The sequence below is a fragment of the Protomyctophum bolini genome (assembly GCF_963924005.1).
Source record: "Protomyctophum bolini genome assembly, chromosome: 15".
NCBI lineage: Eukaryota > Metazoa > Chordata > Actinopteri > Myctophiformes > Myctophidae > Protomyctophum > Protomyctophum bolini.
Window position 1 is genome coordinate 31,702,218 of NC_137876.1, and position 19,010 is coordinate 31,721,227.

A 19,010-nucleotide genomic window follows, 5' to 3' on the forward strand; every position below is an offset into this window, starting at 1 on the left:
TATAGAGCGCTTTTCAGAACAAAATTCACAAAGTGCTTTACATTGCATATAAAATGCAGTACAATAAAGGCACAAAACATCATTAAATCATTAAACAGACAATATAATAAAACAACACCACATAATAAACAATAGGCTATCTATGGGAAAGCCTGTGTAAAAAAAGTGTTTTGAAGACAGCCACTGAGGTTGCATCCCTCAGGTTCTGGGGTAGGGCGTTCCATAGTTTCGGTGCCCGGGCTGCGAAGGCCCTATCACCCATGGTAACGAGTTTCGCTTTAAAAAGGTGTCAGTAGACCCCTGCCTGCTGATCTGAGGGTAGGGCTTTAACATAGCTAAAATGTAACTTGAGGCCAGACCTCGCATGGCTTTAAAAGTAGTCAATAAAATCTTAAAATAAATTCTAAAATGTACTGGCAACCAATGAAGGGAGGAGCTGAATATGATATGAGTGTGTATAAAATGTGTCTATGGCCATTACAATTGGCCAAGAGCTCTCTGTGTGGAAAATGTTATTCAACCAAATTGCAGAGTCACCAGTGCCACAAACTGCATAAAGTTGATGCTGCCTGGAATGACAGTGTTCGAAAATAGGCAAAACAAAATACGCATCAAATAGCACAATAAAATAAGTACAAATAGTGTTAAACTGTTAAACTGATTTTGATGCTGTACACTTTGAGTTAAATTAAAGCTAAGGATTATACACTTTTGCTTTTTCTACATGTGAAGCATTAATCTGAGTTGGCACTTGGCACCGTACTTCAGCACCATGACACGGCCAAGCCTAAGATCTAAGACTGCAATTTATCACATGGCAGCCGCAACCTCACCTCGAGGCAATGGTATTTTACAGTATTTCCAAGTTTAGCTCCTAGTATTATGTTTTACCATTACACAGCATCTGATGAAATAATCCCTTGCAATATTTAAGGTCAGCACCTATTGTCAGGACACCAAGGGGGTCGTTGGATGGTAGAGAACTTTGTCTTCCCGGGCAATTAGAGAAAATAGCGTAGATCTGCTACTTTCACTATTTCTTAAAACTTGTTCTAAAAAAATGTAATGTATGAAGTTCTTTTGAAAAGTTAGTATACAGTATATTTTCTTTTTAAAGAGAGATTTACTTACATCACATAAAATGGGTCACACCAGAGTGTTACAGAACCACCCATTGCCACATGCACCATGGGGACTTAATTATATGTATTCATCTCCGTTAACCGGACACTGATGGCATTATATAGGCCAAAGCTCACATCAGGAGCAGAAGGCACCGGATAGCACATTCCTTCCTCATTCATTTTCTGGTTTTCCCACTTCAACAGCATGAGCATAGACGAGGGTGAGCGAAAGAGAGGGGAAATAAAATTAAAACATGGTAGAGACTCACAGTTCGATGGCTTTGTTCCACATGATGACGTAGCCTGAGAGAGTGAAGGACTCCACGTTGACGATGTGGATGTTTCCTCGTTCTGTGCCAATATAGAGCCATTTACTTTGGAATGGCAGATGGAGACACGTGATCCTGCAAAGACCAGAGATCAGTGTCGGTCACAACAAGCCAGTCTTGTCATTAGCTCATGGTCTACAGTTTTCTACTACAACCTCCCTGATTTGAGTCTACTAGCTGGGAGGTCGAGTGGAATGCTGTAGTCATAAACACAACATATGCCATTTGGTGAATGCTTTTATCCAAAGCACATTAGAGTACCATGAGTGAATATTATTTTTAGCACTGTGCTCCCAGTGGGAGACAAACCCCTGACAATGAAATTGCAGCAATGTTCTAAATATTGACCTCTGCGGGACCACAAAGAGGCTTTAATAGAGGATTCATCCAACTTTCTTTAGATAAAAAAGCAGTATTTAAATGATTACTTGTTAACAATATCAATGTGTCACATATTTCTAAACACATTTTGGAGATTTGCTGTTGGTGATGGGTGCAAATGAACAAGATATGTTCTTAAAATTAACAGTATAAAGTTGTGGGAAACTCAACCTTTGGAATGTTTAGATGACACTCTTATACACAAATAAGTAAATGTTTCAAGGACACATTCACAGCATACAGTACACGGCTGTGAGCTTTTGGTTACAGACTAACAGCTAGGTTATCCTGCCAGCAGACCGTCTCTGGTTATGTTAAGGTGACACAATGCATTAACTGGTGAAACTCCTCATTGCCAGGGGAATAGATGTCAAATGTTATCGTCGGAGACACCTGCACCTCAACACCCTCCCCAAGAACTAACATTATGGGTCAGCTGTGATAGGGACTAGACTACATAATAAAAACTACATTGAGAGAAAATGAAAAATGGAAAAACGATATTTAAAAGAAAAAAGAAAAGATTTAAGACAAGGAATGCATCGATCACTTCCTCATCTGAAGTTGAATTCACTCAAAAGATCATTCATGTACATAGTCACGTCTGCTCCTGGACTAGAGATGGATATGACTGACCAAAATCAAATTTACTGCTCTGGTGACCTTTCTTTGAGCAGTCTCCTAACCTGCCTCATACACTTCATCCCCATTAAAGATTGAACAGACCAAAATGGATGATGTGGAAACTGGAAAGCCAACTTAACCAGGTTTTTGCTGGTGTTGAGAAAAATGCTTTGCCAGTATTGAGGGTAGAGGGAGGCCATTCCCATCTGCCAAAGCAGTGTCAAACATCTTCACTTGATGCTAAACAGAGAATGACCTCTGGGTGTTTGAGTGGCATTTTCCACGATTCTAGAAGTACCGTTGCAATTCTTTAATACACATGTAAAGACCACTGAACGTGGCTTAAGACCGATTTTACTAGATAAATTAATAATAAATCAGACACGGACTGTACTTGAGAGTAGAGCATGTATGATCGCTCAGAAGTACTGCTACAGGGTTGTCATGTTTATTAACTCTTCTTACCTCTCCCTGTTGAACTTGAGAGAATGCAAGATGGCTGGAAGCTTTTGCCTCAGGTTCCACAGGTGGATACTGTCATCAGTTAAGGCACTCACCAATGCCCCCTGGGGGTACAATTAAAGAAAGGGAAATAATTTAATCCAATTGTCCGGTATAAATGATGCATGCTGTGGCATGACTGTGGTTTTGCGTTATGCAAGAAGAACATGAGCACACAACTAAGAGACCATTACAGAGACTCTGTAAAAAAAAAAACATTACTGTTTAATCAATCTGTTCACTAAAAGCACATTTCACACAGCAAGAGCAGATTCATGGCCTATAAACATTGAAGAAGCACTGCTAAGTAGTGGTAATGCTGCCTAGTACTAGCAAGAAAACAGGACATGGACGGATGGCTGGATTGATGACTGGATAGATGGAAGGAAGGAAAGATGGAAGTACAGTAGGAAATAACAAAGGAGGAAAGGAAAGATTAAGGAACAAAGAAAGGATGGAGGAAACGGTGGATTGTTGAAATAATGGATGATGAGCAGATACACTGGAGAGACGAGTGGTTGGGTGAATGGATGGACAAACGAACAGGCAGCCATAGCCAGGCAGGCTGGGGCTGCATGGAAATGAACATGCACCCCAATGACAAACAGAGGATGACACCAAACCTCGTTGACGAGGAACTGGAGCTGGATGACAGCAGCACCACTCTCATGTTGGCAGTAGCACTCCACACCTGCACGGCCAAAGCTGAAGTTCACCACAGTCAAGGAACAGAGGAGAGGTGAATGCAGCAATAAATCTGAATCCAGCGATACACAACTTAAGACATCATAATACAAGATTTAAAAGCCATTGTGTTGTGTAACATGCAATAATTGAAACATTCTGGCTGTGCATTGTTGTTGGGTCATCATATCAAACCAAATATAGGCCTATTCGAGGCTTATTACAGCCTAAAAACTACATGGATGCATTTGGTGGCAGCTTTCCAACAACTTGGCCAAAGGAAATACATACTGTACTAATTACCTGCCTTGAGCATTTATTAATATCTCTATGCATCAGCTTGTATGGCAACTGGCAGATTAGTTGTGTCTCTTGTCTAAGCCCTCATCTATCCATCCATCCGACACTAAGTACAGGTAAGAGGGTAGCTGCCTGCTAAATGTGTCTGTGCAAAAACAATCAGGCCAACCACTAGGGCTACGGTCTACTCTACAGTGGAGAACACAGCAGCTAACATTAACTAGGTAGATGGCACCATCTTCACCTGTCAAGTGGTAGAAGCTATAGAAAAGAACAAGAAACGAGTACCAGCTGACTCGGCTGACGATAGTGATGACTTATACCACAATATGAACATGTTTTGTGCTCTCCAAAAAAGGTTGAAAGTTAAAACAAGTTATATTTATCAACATCATGTGCCAGGGTGGACATCTTGGAATAAGAAGGTTTCCAGTTAGATCCCCGGCTCCTCCTGGCCATGTGTCAAAGTGTCCTTGAGCAACACCTTCCTGCTGCAGATGAACTTCTTGTCATCAGAATGGAGCCCCTGCTAGCAGCCCCTAGACTCATAACCAGGGCTCCAAAATGGTTCCAAGAACAAAAATAAAAACCAGAAACAAACTGTTACTAGGAGCAGTATCTCAACAGCAAATCTCAAATTTCTCACGAAATAGACAAGATAAGTAGGCCACGTTATGCATGGCAAACAAAGGCATCAGGAAGAGAACATAAAAACTGCTCAAACAGAATTCTAGGAATGTCCCGTTGTTTCCAGTGTTGTGTTACAGCTGACACAAATGTAATAACATGTCTGACTCTGAACACAGGATTAATAAAGACATATATACAAACCGGATTAACAAATATAATTATTAACAAGACCAAAAGCTACAGTCAAACAATCACTCAGTGCCTTAAACAAACTAAGGTGGCACCGTGGGGTCTTTAAAGACAGGCTCATGATTGAGCATCCTTCTGTGGAAGGACAGAGGCAAACACAGACATACTGTAAGGACCTAAACACTGGCGCCAGCCACAGGCAACTGAACTCACTTTCACCCCTGACCTTTACTACCTAGATTGAGCTTCTAGCTCTTCCAAGTTCTTTATTTGTCGTAACTATTGATGTGTATTGAGCATCCATTCGGCCAGTAATGCTGCGATTCATTAGTGGTGTGAATAAGTTGTCTTACATTAAAAGAGGAAGTCTAATCAGGAAAATGTGTCAAGTTGCCGTCCAGTGTTTGTTTGTTAGAATAGGCCTGAGGACGATTCTAAAAACGCCTTTTCTGAAAAACAAATATTTAGCAGAATCACATTTTTGAATACTGTACAGTGTACATACTGTACAGAACACAAAAATGGGTTCCCAGCCTGAAGGGGTAAAACCAAAAGGGGTTCCCGCCCCGGAATGGGTTAAAGCCTGATTCATTCAGTTGTGTTCCGGTGTCGCACACATAAAATAGCGGATCTACAAGCAGACACGTCGCAGCACAGTGAGCATACACTGAGTAGCATCTTTACAGTAGCATTTCTATGTAGCTTATTTAATAACAGGTAAAATAGTTGTGTAAAAAAGAATATCGAATACAATTTGAGAAATGCCATTCAAGGCAGGGGAGAATCAAAACCCTGAGACTCCCGGAACTCGTCTCACAAACAAATAGAAAATAAAATAAATATGGCAATGTCATAAACGAATGAAAATGCTAATTAAAATGGTAGTATTGATTCCAAGAACTACGTTGTCCATTTAGGTTTTATTGACACAAGTTAATGTCTATTTACTCTGCTGTATTTATGTTACTGTATGTACACCAACCAGACACCAACTCACCAAATGTTCCTGGTGTTTACAATGTCTCTATCGCAATGTGCTGTAGTAGGTAGGCTAATGGTTTCGTTTGTCTGGCTGCCTTAGACTAGCAGAGAAGTAGAAAGAAACCAAACCAAGATTTTATCACTGTGGCAGAATATATCCTCTTCCTTGTGCACTGAGCTGAATGAGTGATAATGATTAGCATCAGTGTGAACAAGTGAGCTGAATTCACAATACAGGCAACAGCTCCATGTTAAAAACCACCTCATTACACACAAGCCAAACTGTTCACAGGCTCTGCACCTCACATCTCATACAAACTCAAAATAATAATAATGAATTGCATTTTATAGCGCTTTTCCAAGTGCTCAACACGCTTTACAATGGTTCATGCATTCACACATGGGAGATGAAGCGGCGAACAGTCGACGCCAGCGTCCTCACTTCCCACATTCACACACCAATGGTGGCAAGCTCACACCGACCAACTCATTGGAGGCAATGTAGGGTCCAGTGTCTTGCCCAAGCCAAGGACACTTCGACATGTGGACAAGAGCATAGACATATAAATGCAGACGCCCTTTCCGGCTCTGGAGTTTATGTGCTCAAGGGAGGGAAAAACATTCCCGAGATTCCTTGCGACGCACTGCGGAAGCATGAGCGTCCATCACAGAGCACATGTTCGGGGTCTGTAAGTTCCAGAAAAGATGCGTCGTGATTGGCCAGTAATCACTTGAGTGGCAGCGTGACGTAACGTGCCTTCCACACTTCCAGTGAAATTCTTCCACCCCTCCTTCAACACACATCGCTAGCCTCCAACGAACTGCAGCGGCCAATGAGGCATCTATTTTTTCATATCTATGGATAGGAGGAGCCGAGATTCGAACCGCCGAACCAGGGATCATTGGAGAACCTGCTCTACCTCCTGAGCCACAGCCGCCCAGTAGAATAGAAACTTAGAGGCTCATCAGCACAATAAGCGAAGTCATAATGACTCTTGCCTAAGCCCATAACATCTTGGTGCACAAATTTATCTGATATGGCCAAAGTTTGAGTGGTTGGCACTTGGCAGAACTGATGCCGTTTTATAAGCCCAATCTTCTTTTGTCTCAGGTGTTTTCAGCTCTCACCCTATTGTCTTCGTGCTACATTTTCTCCTTCTGCCAACTGACAGTTTTGTAAATATCTCTGACATGGTAAATAGTTGAGACATGACATTTTCACCAGTGATTGGACGTTGTGTGCATTAATGATGTTTGCATTAGTCATGTTTATGACTCAAGGGGCATAGTGTTTAAGTCAGGTCTTTGGTAAGCAGGCATATAGTACGGAATATTTGTTAACGCTAAGTTTGTTAACACTCAGCATTGTCACATGACTCTGAAATCATTTGTACCGAATTTGGTGTTTGGGTACGAATGATTTGTCATCTTTCTCCAACAACCATTGTTGTGTGTCTAAGTGGGTCACTTTTAGCTCTGCTTTGTTTAGAGGCCCCTCAATGGGCGATTCAAATTTGGGTTTTTTGCCAAATAATGCCAATCGGAATGGAATATGAAAAATCTGAATGATATACGTTTATCACAGGACTCAACAGTAACTGAATGCCACAGATGAAAAACAGTCCACACTATCCATAATGTATAAATGATAGATAAGGGTTCAGGACAACGAGGCCTTTTCGTGGAGGGGTCAGAATGAAATTTGGATTTAGACTGTTTTTCGTCTGTGGTACTAGCGGTTAGTTTGGGTTTTTTCAGCAAAAAAAAGAAAGTGGAGTTAGGAAATAGTACAAATAGTACAACATATGATTCAAGAGTTAAAGGCCAAAATGCAAAGTTGGAGGCTGATCTGAAGAATTTGGGGGGTATATATTTATTGATCAGTCCAGCAGTTTACGAGATTAGCTGTACACAGACATGGATGGGGGCAGAAACAGAATGTCCACGGAAATAAAAATGCATCACTACAACTACACCGTCTTGAAGATAAAGACTTCCTCATGTTGGTACAGCAGTGTGGTTCACCAAGTGACCTTTCAACAGCTCAGTTTTTCACAGCAACTGATAATCATCAGGACAGGAACTTGTGTTATGCACACTAGCTCAAAGAAAAGTAAAGTTGTTCTATTAAGCAACCTTGTAAAAAGCCATACCGATTGTTCATAGTTTAAATAAATACAGTCCAATTAGCACTGCAGTGCCATAACCTCAGCTACCAACACCTACAAAGAAAATCTGTCAATAGTGGCATTGTGAAATACAGTATGTACATTCAATCATCAGCACTTTGAATGCTTAATTTGGCATTGGCTCCAACAACCCAAAAATATAGAACAGTTTATTTTTTTAATGGCCAAGAGCAGCTAAAGATAAACTGATTATGTGGAATCGGGGAAGTGTCGCAATTATGTACTGATTAAAACACTGTACTATAAGACACATCTTGTAAAAGTAGACATTTATAGCTTGTAGACATCTCATTGAGTTTATGTCTACTACTGAGCTGTGGCTGTGTTTCCAAACTCCAGGGGCAATGAGGTGGATCAATACAGCCTGTCTTTTGATAAATGGACCAATTGCCTGAATGACAGTAATCCCATCAGTTCCAACATGCACATTAGGACAACATGGAAGCAGTGTATGTGTGTGTGTGTGTGTGTGTGTGTGTGTGTGTGTGTGTGTGTGTGTGTGTTCTTTGGGAGTTGCCCCTGTAAACACAATGCTCTCTTAATCTCAATACTGGATAAAGGCAAGGACAGGATCCACCTCGAACAATAATCTACATAAGCAGACGTGATACTGCAAATCTCCATCCTCCAATAGTGAAGTAACCAGAAAGACATACAGTAGGCATCAGGCAAAACAAGATGCACAGTAAAATACTCTAGTGTTCATTTCTGATCAATTAACCCTTAGAGGCCCTGGGAGGTCACGTGCTATATGAATCCGGTAATGATAAACATGTTTATTATGGGGCCGGCTACAATGTTTTCAGCGGAACTAATGTGGAACATGAGAAGTTGAGGCTTGGGTTTGTGCTGCGCATTTGTGTATGTGAGTGTTTGTCTAAGAGTTGGAGGGGTTGAGAAAAGGCGTATCATATGCAGAATGTACATGATAGAAAAGTATTTGTCTTCCATTTCTTTATACATTTTTGCCTTTAGATAAAATAAAAGGATACAGCCTCAAAGCTCCACTCTGTGTCCCAATGGCCAGTATTTTCTGCACAGGGTCAAAAGCCATTGATGACGGTTGATGTGGGAAGCCATGACGCACAGTCTGTTAGGAAAGAGCATAGTTTATATTAGAACTAGACTAATCCATCATCTGCCACTACACAAAGATTTTATTTCCTTTTTGGTGGCGCAAAGCTGCCACAACTGGAGGAAGAAAAATGAAAATGTATATTAACATAGCTGCCATCAGAGCAATCCATCAAGGGAATTGTCTCAAATCTCATTCAAACTAATAAAATAAAATGAACCAAGGGCGTTACAAAAATGTAATTGGAAATCTCATCTACTCTTTAATAGCTCATTTGTAGAGCACATGCCTCATCATTTCAAGCCTCATTTTCACATTTTAATACTTGGTTACAAATTAGTTTGCATGCATAAATTGCATATACACAGAATTATTTATCCGATAATTACAGTGTGGCTATATTAAACTGACACTCAGCAATTCAATGCAGCTTCAAAAACAGGACAAATGTCAAAACCCTCATGCATCCATGACTAGGTTGTTTAGGATTGACACAAACTTGCCCAGCTCTCCACTTTGGCTCACCCAAACACAGTTTGCCGTCAGGTTATGCAATACCTAATGCCCTGTCCCTGTAACCTGGGGGACCTGACCTAATCTGATCTCATCTAGCCAGCATTCATTGGTGGGCTGGATTGGCACTCAGGGATGCACATGTAACATGTTCAGCCCAAAACAGCCAATAAACAGGATTGGGGAAAGTATGCGTCAGCATTATCACTACCATTATCATTATTTTATATGATTATTATTATTATTATTTGGACATGTCAAAAACCACAATCGCCCACATGGGTGTTAGGGATAACTTCGGATGTTGTGAGATTTCCTGCTTTCAGCAGGCTGCAGTGTTTCTGTTTCTGTTAGGCTAGCTGGCTAAATCAATGGCTCGAAGCAAAAATCCAATGCAATGCAAACATCTATGGTGGTAAATAAGACAGCCTGGCTACATACAGCCTTCAACTACAACCCTGGTAAATAGCAGCCGTGCATGGGTGACCAGTCAGCTGATTAAAAGCCAGTCCCCGCGGGGGGTCTCTGTACAGCAATAATAACAACGAACAAATAATAAAATGACAATACATTCACAATGCATTATATTGGTGCAGCAGCGTGGTGCATGCACTAAAGCAGTCCTCTTTCCCAATAACCAATGCTGAGATTGTTGACAGATTAGGACAACGTTGGTATCGGTCACGCGCTGTCATCTGACTGTGTTGGCTGCTATTTAACGGAAAGCCCACCTTACTGAGCTGAAAATGCTCGGACTGTAGGGTCTCTTGGATAACATCGTTCTCCCTGGTACCCGGCGGTGGAGTTGCAGAGGATGAGGAAGCCGCTGTCAAGCCGTCCAGCACCTTCCTAATGTTAAACTTCTTCATTTTTTCCCTCGGTACAGACGAGAATCAAATAGGAAAAAACACATCAACTGAGCTACCATAAATTGACAGGAGGGGTAGCCGCTTAGCTAGCCAGCTAAAGACGCACAGTTAATATCTTGCCGTTTTAATCTCACATGTTACGGAGCCTAGGTTGTTGCCAACGCACTGTCCAAAAGCACCCACGTTATGCCCATATACATTGAGTCATGAAGTCTGTTCTGAGATCGGTATTAATCCGCCATTTGTGGTGCCAGTTCTTCTGGCGTTATTATTCGATCGGATTCGGAATCGTTTCCGTGCGCTGTTTCCCAGGGCTCAGCTGGTAGCAAACTGGCTACGGAAACGCAGTGAATTGCAGCGTATTTTGAGTCTGCGCTGAGTGCGCTCCACACGGGCACCCGGATGACATGGCTAGCGCTTGTCCCGCCCACTAAAAAGTATTTATATAAAGACGTTTACATCGCGGACAAAGCCAACTCGAGTTGTGACAAATCATGACAATAAACACAATGTTTTGATCGGCCCAAAACATTGTGTTTATTGTAATGATTTGTCACGATCCGAGTTGGCTTTGTCCGCGTAAACGTATTTATACAAATACTTTTTGAAAAGTCTATGCGGAAAAAGAATGGGGAATTCACTTCTAGGTCTCTCGTCGTCATGAAAGGGGGCGGGACTGCGAGTCTGCGACGCTGTATAAAACCCATAACCCGGAGGGACGGTTGCGCTGTGATTGGCTGGTTGATTGGTTGTCAGGCAACCTTTCAGGCAAGGAGGAAACTTTTTTGACAGCTCGTCGTGCGCGCGAGTGTGTGTGTGCGTGCGTGCCAGACTGCCTCCAGTGCGCGTGTGTCCATGTTTGTTGTTATAACTTTATGTTTAAACAACTTTACATTATGTCAACTTGTTTGAAGCCATGTACGTACTGACGCACGCACATGTTATTTTTGAGTGGTGCAACGCAACCACTCGTCCCTATGATTAGAGTACCAACAGAGGGCACTGTTGCACCACTCACTTCAGGCCGGTCCGATTTTATGGTATCAGAAGCAACAGAAATATTGTAGCCCTGTAGCCTAATGAATTTTATAAATGTGGTCTCACAGTTTACCCTGTACCTAAAAGGACCACTTCACCACTTTTCAACCTAACTTCACAGTTCACACCATAGGCTATCTTCTTCCTGAAGAAAGCATGCCTATACTCCATACAAAACATGGCTAGTATTAGAGGTGATATTCCTTGCTAAACCTTATGCTGTTATCATACTTGGATGTTGTATAGAGCTTCTGAAGTCGTTGTCCAACAACCCTTGCACAAATGTTCAGTTGTTGCAGCTATAGAGGGTATGCGCATGCTTAAAGTGAATGGCACATTGAGTGGCAAAGCAACATGCAAAGTGAGTTTAACATTGTTTAACGTTGTTTAATGGAATCAGATAGGACTTTTCTGTTTGGATGCACCGGTTGTCAAGGCCAGAAAGTTGTTTTTTGCCACTCAGTAGGCATTCCTGCATAACTTCCGGGTTTGATGATGATGTCACGCGTATACCCTCTATTGTGACTACAGACAAACATATCCATACCAGGTGGTACTACAGTATGGTGCACCGGAGAACACTCATAATAACAGAAGTGAAAGAAGAATCCGTCGACTAGAGCCAAAGGATCTTAAACGGTGAAGGAAATAGATTATTTGCTTTTGTTTTCTTACACCCGGCCCGGCGCCACAGGGGTGCCAGAGGGGGCCTGGTACCCTCAGTTGCAAATTCTGCCCCCTCAGTTTAAGTTTTATGTACAAATTGGTTTACTATATAAAATGATCAATGATGTGTGCCCCCTTGCAGTTTTTCGACTGCACCCTCAGTCATTTCATCCTGGAGCCAAGCCTGTCTTACACACTGATTCAATCTTATCTTTCCGAGACAGAAGATGTTCTATTACTAGTACTACTAGGTAAGGTATGTATATGAACATCTATTAATTGGGTGGGGGATCTGTGTGTCTCTCTCCTGTATTTTGTGTGTTAATGATGAGAGCGTTGTTATCACTCCATTCAACCACCTTGTTTACTCTCTGTTGGTGCAGTCCAGGATCACTGGAACTATCTAGGAGAGAAATCAAAGCTGTATCATCTGAATACTTTAGAATGCATTGAACTGGTGTGTCAGTGCGACATTCAGACAGACAATCCTCAGTATGACTACGACAGCTGTCAGTAAAACCTGACAGCTGTCAGGGTGAATAGTACAGCTGAGTTTACACACCCTTGGGGAGCAGGAGCACCAACATTACTAGTTAATGTTGAGGAGAGGGTTGTGTTCACTTTCACCCTCTGTACTATGTTAGCAAGAAAAGAACCAGTGAATTCAGTTCCAACTGTACCGTCTTTGACACTAGTATATATATATATATATCAATTTAATCCCATCACATGAGAGAACTCATACATATCTCATGAATTAGCCTACTACGGTATGTCATGTAACTGCACAAATTACATTTCTTAAAAAAAAGAAGAAAAAAAAAAGTTCCACTACAAGGGCCAAAAGGCCCCATGCAGAAATATGATATAAGCTAACAGTAATCGCTTTATTCCCTATGTGAAGTATTTTGTTTTGTACCATTCTATTGTGTGTTCATGGAAAATGGGTCATTTCCCCTCCTTTCTCGACCCGGCCCACAAGCAGCACCACCTGACTATTTTACTGTCATGTGTGACTCACAAAACATTATAAACCTATATGATCTAAACTAAAGTTGGAATTTGAAATGTATAAAGTTTTATATTTATGTGTGTGTACAGTGTGTGTGTGTGTGTGTGTGTGTGTGTGTGTGTGTGTGTGTGTGTGTGTGTGTGTGTGTGTGTGTGTGTGTGTGTGTGTGTGCAATCGCTTTTGGGGTGGGGTTGAGTGAAGGGTCATATTTATCTGTATGTGGTAATTTTCGCAGGCTCTGCAAATACAACCATTGCACACTAGATGGTGGAATGTACCAACATTGTCAGCAAGTAAGCAGTTTGCACATTGGTAGGGCGTTGTATCATGACAGCCAGAATTCAGCAACATGGACAGCAACAGCATGCCGTGTTTACTGGTTTGAATAGGTTGGGAACAAATATAATTTTAATCAATCATAATATACTACTGATATTTTACACCGTTTATATTGTAGTATTAGTATATTGCCAGGATAATTCGCCATATTTCCATACAATGGATACAATGGAAAGCTAGGGTATAAATTATTTTGACAGTTTCGGACAATTTTGTTCTGCTGTGTTTGAGTGCCTACGAAGAACATTTTGTAAATTAAAGTGAAAGATATTGTGTCAATCTCTTCAATAATATTGTCTAATCGTGGATGTTGTCCTGTTGACAACTTCACAATTTTGAACATTTAATACATTGCAATCAAGTATACAGCCTACCAATTTCAATCAAAGAAAAACAGCTAATATCAAGTAGCCTAATAGGATAGGAAACTAGGACTATAATTCAGAGCATCTGAGAGCATTTATGAACAACAACAAATAAATGTTAGTTATGTACCTGATCTTTTTGTGTCCAATGTGAGATGTATTGGGGCCATGCAGCATCCCTGTTTGACTCCAGAATCTAGGTCTCTAGTATCTGGGACGTATCCATAATTAGAAGTTGTGTGTTGCTTCTCAGTCACTTTCCCTGAGGGCACACTTTCCACACAAGGTAAATTGTCTTGCGGATATGCTGAGGTTGAACTGAGCATTATTAGTATACTATATAGCCAAGTAATGTGTTATTAAAGAAAAGGTATTCAAGGTTAAATACATATTAAATACATTAAAAAGAAAGAGCTTTGTCTCAAACTGTGTGACTGTGTTTGTTTGTTTGTGTGTGTGTGTGTGTGTGTGTGTGCGCGTGTGTGTGCGCGTGCGTGCGTGCGTGTGTGTGTGTGTGTGTGTGTGTGTGTGTGTGTGTGTGGGGGGGGGGGGGTTCTTGGAAACTTTCTTTTAATATATGTTTATTGGTAGTAGTTTTCAACAATGTAGTACAGTTTTTTCTCCCTCACCCCATCCCTTCCCCCACAGTTATCGTCATCATCATGAAATGAAATGAAATAAAAAATAACAATAACAATTGAGTACAGACATACAAAAACAACCATGTATATTTGACATATAATATGAACCGTAGGAAACAAAATTAATAATTTAAGCACAGATGGTTCTTGGAAACGTTTAATTTACAGACTGGATCCAACAGGTAGTTTAGAGATATTGCATGATGGATATTGAAACGCTTTATTTATTTAAAGTTTATCTCAAACTGGCGATATATACTCTTTTGTGGTACACAAATTCAAGAGTCCCTGACATCTTGTCATGTGTACAGTGCCCAAATATGGACAAGAGCTATAGGTATACTGTAGCCTGGATGTAGAGCAGATCCCAAGACGCACAGAAAGGACACTGCAAAGTAAAACTACAGGACAGCAAATAACAAATGGGTGTGTAAAAATATCCTCTACAATATGCATCATGTCAGTGAAAATAAAGGACAAAGTCTCTGTCTCAAAAAAGTCCATAACATATAATCTTGAATTCTTGAATAATTAATCAGATTAATGGTTTATTATTACTCGCTGCAAGACTGAAAAGAAAGATTCAAGGTAAAATTGTATATTGTATATATCTAAATTGTATGTGCAGTATAGTGGTGAAAATGTGTCTGCAATTCATAACTTTTATATCCTATACCCATGACTCAAACCCAGAACTCATTGAGACCAGGATCTAAATTTCTCCATGGAATAGTATGGAACCACTACAGATGTGCTATTTATATTGTATTACCATAGTAACATACAGATTGGTTGACAGAATTCCAGAATTGCAGCACAAAACGTCCTTAAATACCCCAAACCTACATTGACAGTTCATAATTGGATAAGCCATGAATGACTCAGTCTTTATTGATACTTCACTATCACAGGATTAGTTAATTATCGCAATAGAATATGACAGTGTCACAAAGCAACATGCAGTGTTGAATACAATACAGGCCATTCATTAAAAGTAGCACAAACATTTATAATACAGATTAAATCATTTTACAGGTACTTCTACTGCATGCATTTCTGTCTAATAAAGTATTCAATCAGTGGTTGCTGTAAAACAGTTACACCTCAAGGGAAATCAACTGTTCATCTGTTGGAAGTCACAACAAACAGTGTGTGGTGAGTAATAGTATTTCTGAGAATCAGAATGTGTTCTATTTCATACAGTAGCATTCAAGAAAAACGGTCAGTAGTAGGCTCTGTCTGTCTGTCATTCTCTTTTCGCTTCACATAAAAAAAACATTTCTATTGGATCCCTCTATACACCTTAGCACACTCCAAAGCATAGTCCCCACTGGAGGGTGAAACAGTGTGTTGCATTTTCAAATAACCCACGCCCACCCCCCTCTCTCTCCCTAAAACCAGGTCAAGCTGGAATATTTATTCTACTATTGGTCATATCAGGACTGGCTGCAGTGCTAGAGTACGATAATCGCCTGGTCTTGCCGTGCCACACGGCAAAGTGATTAGGAGATAAATATTATGCATGGGATGTATGTACACACTGTAACAGACAAGTAAAGCTATAGTGCAAAGTTGGAGTGGGTCCTCAATTCAGCAATACTTACTAGTTCATCTATTGTTTTAGATAATGCCATTTTTATAGGATCACATGCTTCAGAGCTCCACATTATAGTATGCAGTGACCATGACCACGTCCTGCGTACACAGGGAGTGTCAAACAGACCTTTCTCAGCAGGCTGTACATGTGTCATGCTGATCTGTTTATTAGGATGCTGACTGTATCAGTGGATTATCAGAGAAATGAGCTCTATCGTTTCAGAGGTGTTTATGAGACAACCCACACAGTTCACACATGAAAGAAACAAGCTAGCATGACACGTGAACGGCAAAGATAGCTCTAATGGTGCCAGTTTTGTGTAATGCTCAGCACATGATCACAACACAGCATACCAGCATTGTGAAGCACTACAGTAGATGTGGATTTAATTCTCAGTATCAGACTACTCTTGCATATATATTTGACGGTGTGTATAAAAAGCAATCAGCACATGTTAAATTTGGGATGTATCAATTTATTTTTATACACACACTGACATACACATCGAGATCGAGGACTGGTCTCAGCATTACTAGCACTATCTGGCATCATCAGTAACATCTCTGACTATGTTTGTTTGTGAATTTCACAGAACATCGAAATTCTGAAATATACCTTCTGTATACAGTGTGTTTACAAAAAATATATATATGAATCACACTGTATCTGGGTTGTTTAATTATTGTGCCATGCCAAACAACAACTTGGAAAAGCATTTAACCTATAATCACATTTGTATGTCTCTCTACCTCAGATTTTTTGTCCCCAACAGCATGCCAGTCTGTTACTCTGTATAGCCCCAGGTGCCTTCACTTTGAAGCTGTCCCCATGGGTTTCTTCATTGGACAGGTCTTTGTCACACCGGAGTATGTTCTCAACAAGGAAAGCACCAGCCTCATCAATATTTATATTGTCCTATAAATAGTCAGGGAAATGTGGATTTCAGTACATAGTTTAGAGTCTTTATGGGACCAGAGAAGTACTTTAAAAGGTAAAATAAGCATTTTAGGAAGAAATTCCCCTTTAATTCAAAGTGTATGCTATAAGTGTGACAGCTTATTATATCCCTAAAGGTAAAGGTCAAAGATTTAAAGCATGGCTTTGTTAATGTTTGCACACATTTTATGAGTTTATTTTATAATCAGGGTTAAAAGATCAAACATGCTATCTCATCAACATACCAGTGATTACACACATGCAGAGCATTCTCTGGTCACAAACGAAGAAAAATATAAATATTACACACACCTTTGCTGAGGTTTCAAACCATCCTATGAAGTTGTTCTCTTTACAGAACTGGTCAAGTGTGGTGGATAGTTCTCTGTCTCCTTCCTTTGTGTCACATTTGTTGGCCAGGAGAACAGCAGGAATTGGGCTTCCACTGTCCAAGACTACTTTGCTATCTAGGCCTTGCTTCCACTCCAGGGCAGACTCAAAAGTGGACCTTTTAGCTATGTCAAAGACAACTAATGCTCCCATTGCCTCCTTGTAGTACACCCTGGATAGATTCTTACATCGCTCTTGACCTTGAAGAAATGGGACATACAAGGATTTTACACAACAAATTTCGTCCTAAAATATAGGCTTATATAGCTTCAATGCAGGACATTATTTTAGGCCACATATGTCTTACAGAAAAAGAATGGACACATTTGAAGTGGATTGAAAATTAAGACTAAATGTTCCCCATAGCTTTCTTATATGTGAATAATTTTAGTAGCATATGCAACCTTTTTGTATGTAGGCTATATGAACAAATGCAAGCCTGAAAGAAAATGAAATCTCGGCATATTCGATCCATGGACACCGAACAAGACTAAAATAGATCTGATAAAACGATTGCTGGTGTTACATGTAGGAAGTTACATGCTATGGGTGACAGAAAACACAGCAAAGTGGGCCACTAGTCTGTACTACTTGTAGAGTAGATAATCATTGCAGCATGAAATGTCGAACTTTGAACCAATTGCCTATTGCCAGAGCCTGCATGCAAGGCTTCTATATCTATAGCCTATTTATAACTGCTAGCCTACACGTTCAAGCTTATACACAACAAAGTGAACAACAGCTGAATATAGCCTAAATTATTAATAGTGTGAACTGTGTTCTCCATTTATAGTCTCTGTACGCAATTAAGCCTCATCGCTCTCACCTGCAATATCCCAAAGCTGCAGCCGCACCACGGTATTCCTGTTCCACTCAATTGTTTTGAGAGCAAAGTCAACACCAATAGATGTTTTATATGTTTCTTTAAAACGGTTATGGACATAACGGCAGATTACACTGCTCTTTCCAACTGCCACGTCTCCAATAACTACAACTTTGAACAACTTTTCTGTACAACACGTTCGAACCGACGGCGACGCCATCAATATCCTATCCTCCGATCGATCGCTAGTTGAAAACCATGACGCCCACTCTCCTCATATGGAGCATTCTATCTATAGAAAGTAAAAGTAAACTAGTTCGGAAATGCGCCCCGGGAGCGCACTCGCCTATTACGGTAGTTTAGTTTGCATTGCACAGTGCGCTCAGTGCGCTATTTCCGAACGCGCCCTCTCCAAATTAATTTAAATATGTTTGTTGTGCTCAAGGATTTTGAAAACATAGCTAATAGCTATACATTAAGAGCACGTCAACATGTTTTTGACCTCTAATTATTTATTCCCTCCCCCCTTTTTTAATTCATAAATATTTTAAGCGAGATTTTGATAATTTATTGCAATAGGTATTATAATTAGCCTCAGTCACATATATGGCCCCAAAATGTGATTTTTACTCTATTGCCTGACATGAAAGACAAAACACAAAAGCATAAAAAATATTTAATTTATACTCCCATTAAACAATTTTCCTTCAAACTCTCTACAGCAAATATTTGTTTAATCTATGTCATTTATATATTTAAGGCTGCAACTTATCAATTATACCTAATTATAAATAGCACTAATACTACTTCAATA

General features: G+C 40.3%; 2 protein-coding genes across 7 annotated transcripts in view; both read right to left on the reverse strand.

Moving 5' to 3' along the window:
• The window catches only part of stxbp5b (syntaxin binding protein 5b (tomosyn)), a 32,529-nt gene extending 21,756 nt beyond the window's left edge, over positions 1-10,773 (reverse strand). For all 6 annotated transcript variants that reach the window (XM_080783987.1, XM_080783985.1, XM_080783986.1 and 3 more), the window contains exons 1-5: positions 10,252-10,773; positions 8,925-9,022; positions 3,583-3,664; positions 2,924-3,024; positions 1,394-1,528 (exon numbers count right to left, since the gene is read on the reverse strand). In XM_080783987.1, coding sequence (XP_080640113.1) covers positions 1,394-1,528; positions 2,924-3,024; positions 3,583-3,664; positions 8,925-9,022; positions 10,252-10,389 — 554 coding nt within the window. In that variant the 5' untranslated portion in view covers positions 10,390-10,773. The remainder of the gene's footprint in view (positions 1-1,393; positions 1,529-2,923; positions 3,025-3,582; positions 3,665-8,924; positions 9,023-10,251) is intronic.
• A 5,330-nt stretch (positions 10,774-16,103) lies between these two features.
• On the reverse strand, positions 16,104-18,416 carry rab32b (RAB32b, member RAS oncogene family; the record flags this gene model as incomplete). Its single annotated transcript, XM_080784329.1, has 4 exons — positions 16,104-16,145; positions 16,861-16,962; positions 17,296-17,573; positions 18,200-18,416. The coding sequence occupies 4 exons, from the start codon at positions 18,414-18,416 to the stop codon at positions 16,104-16,106; spliced, it is 639 nt and encodes a 212-aa protein (XP_080640455.1).
• Positions 18,417-19,010: the final 594 nt, after the last annotated feature.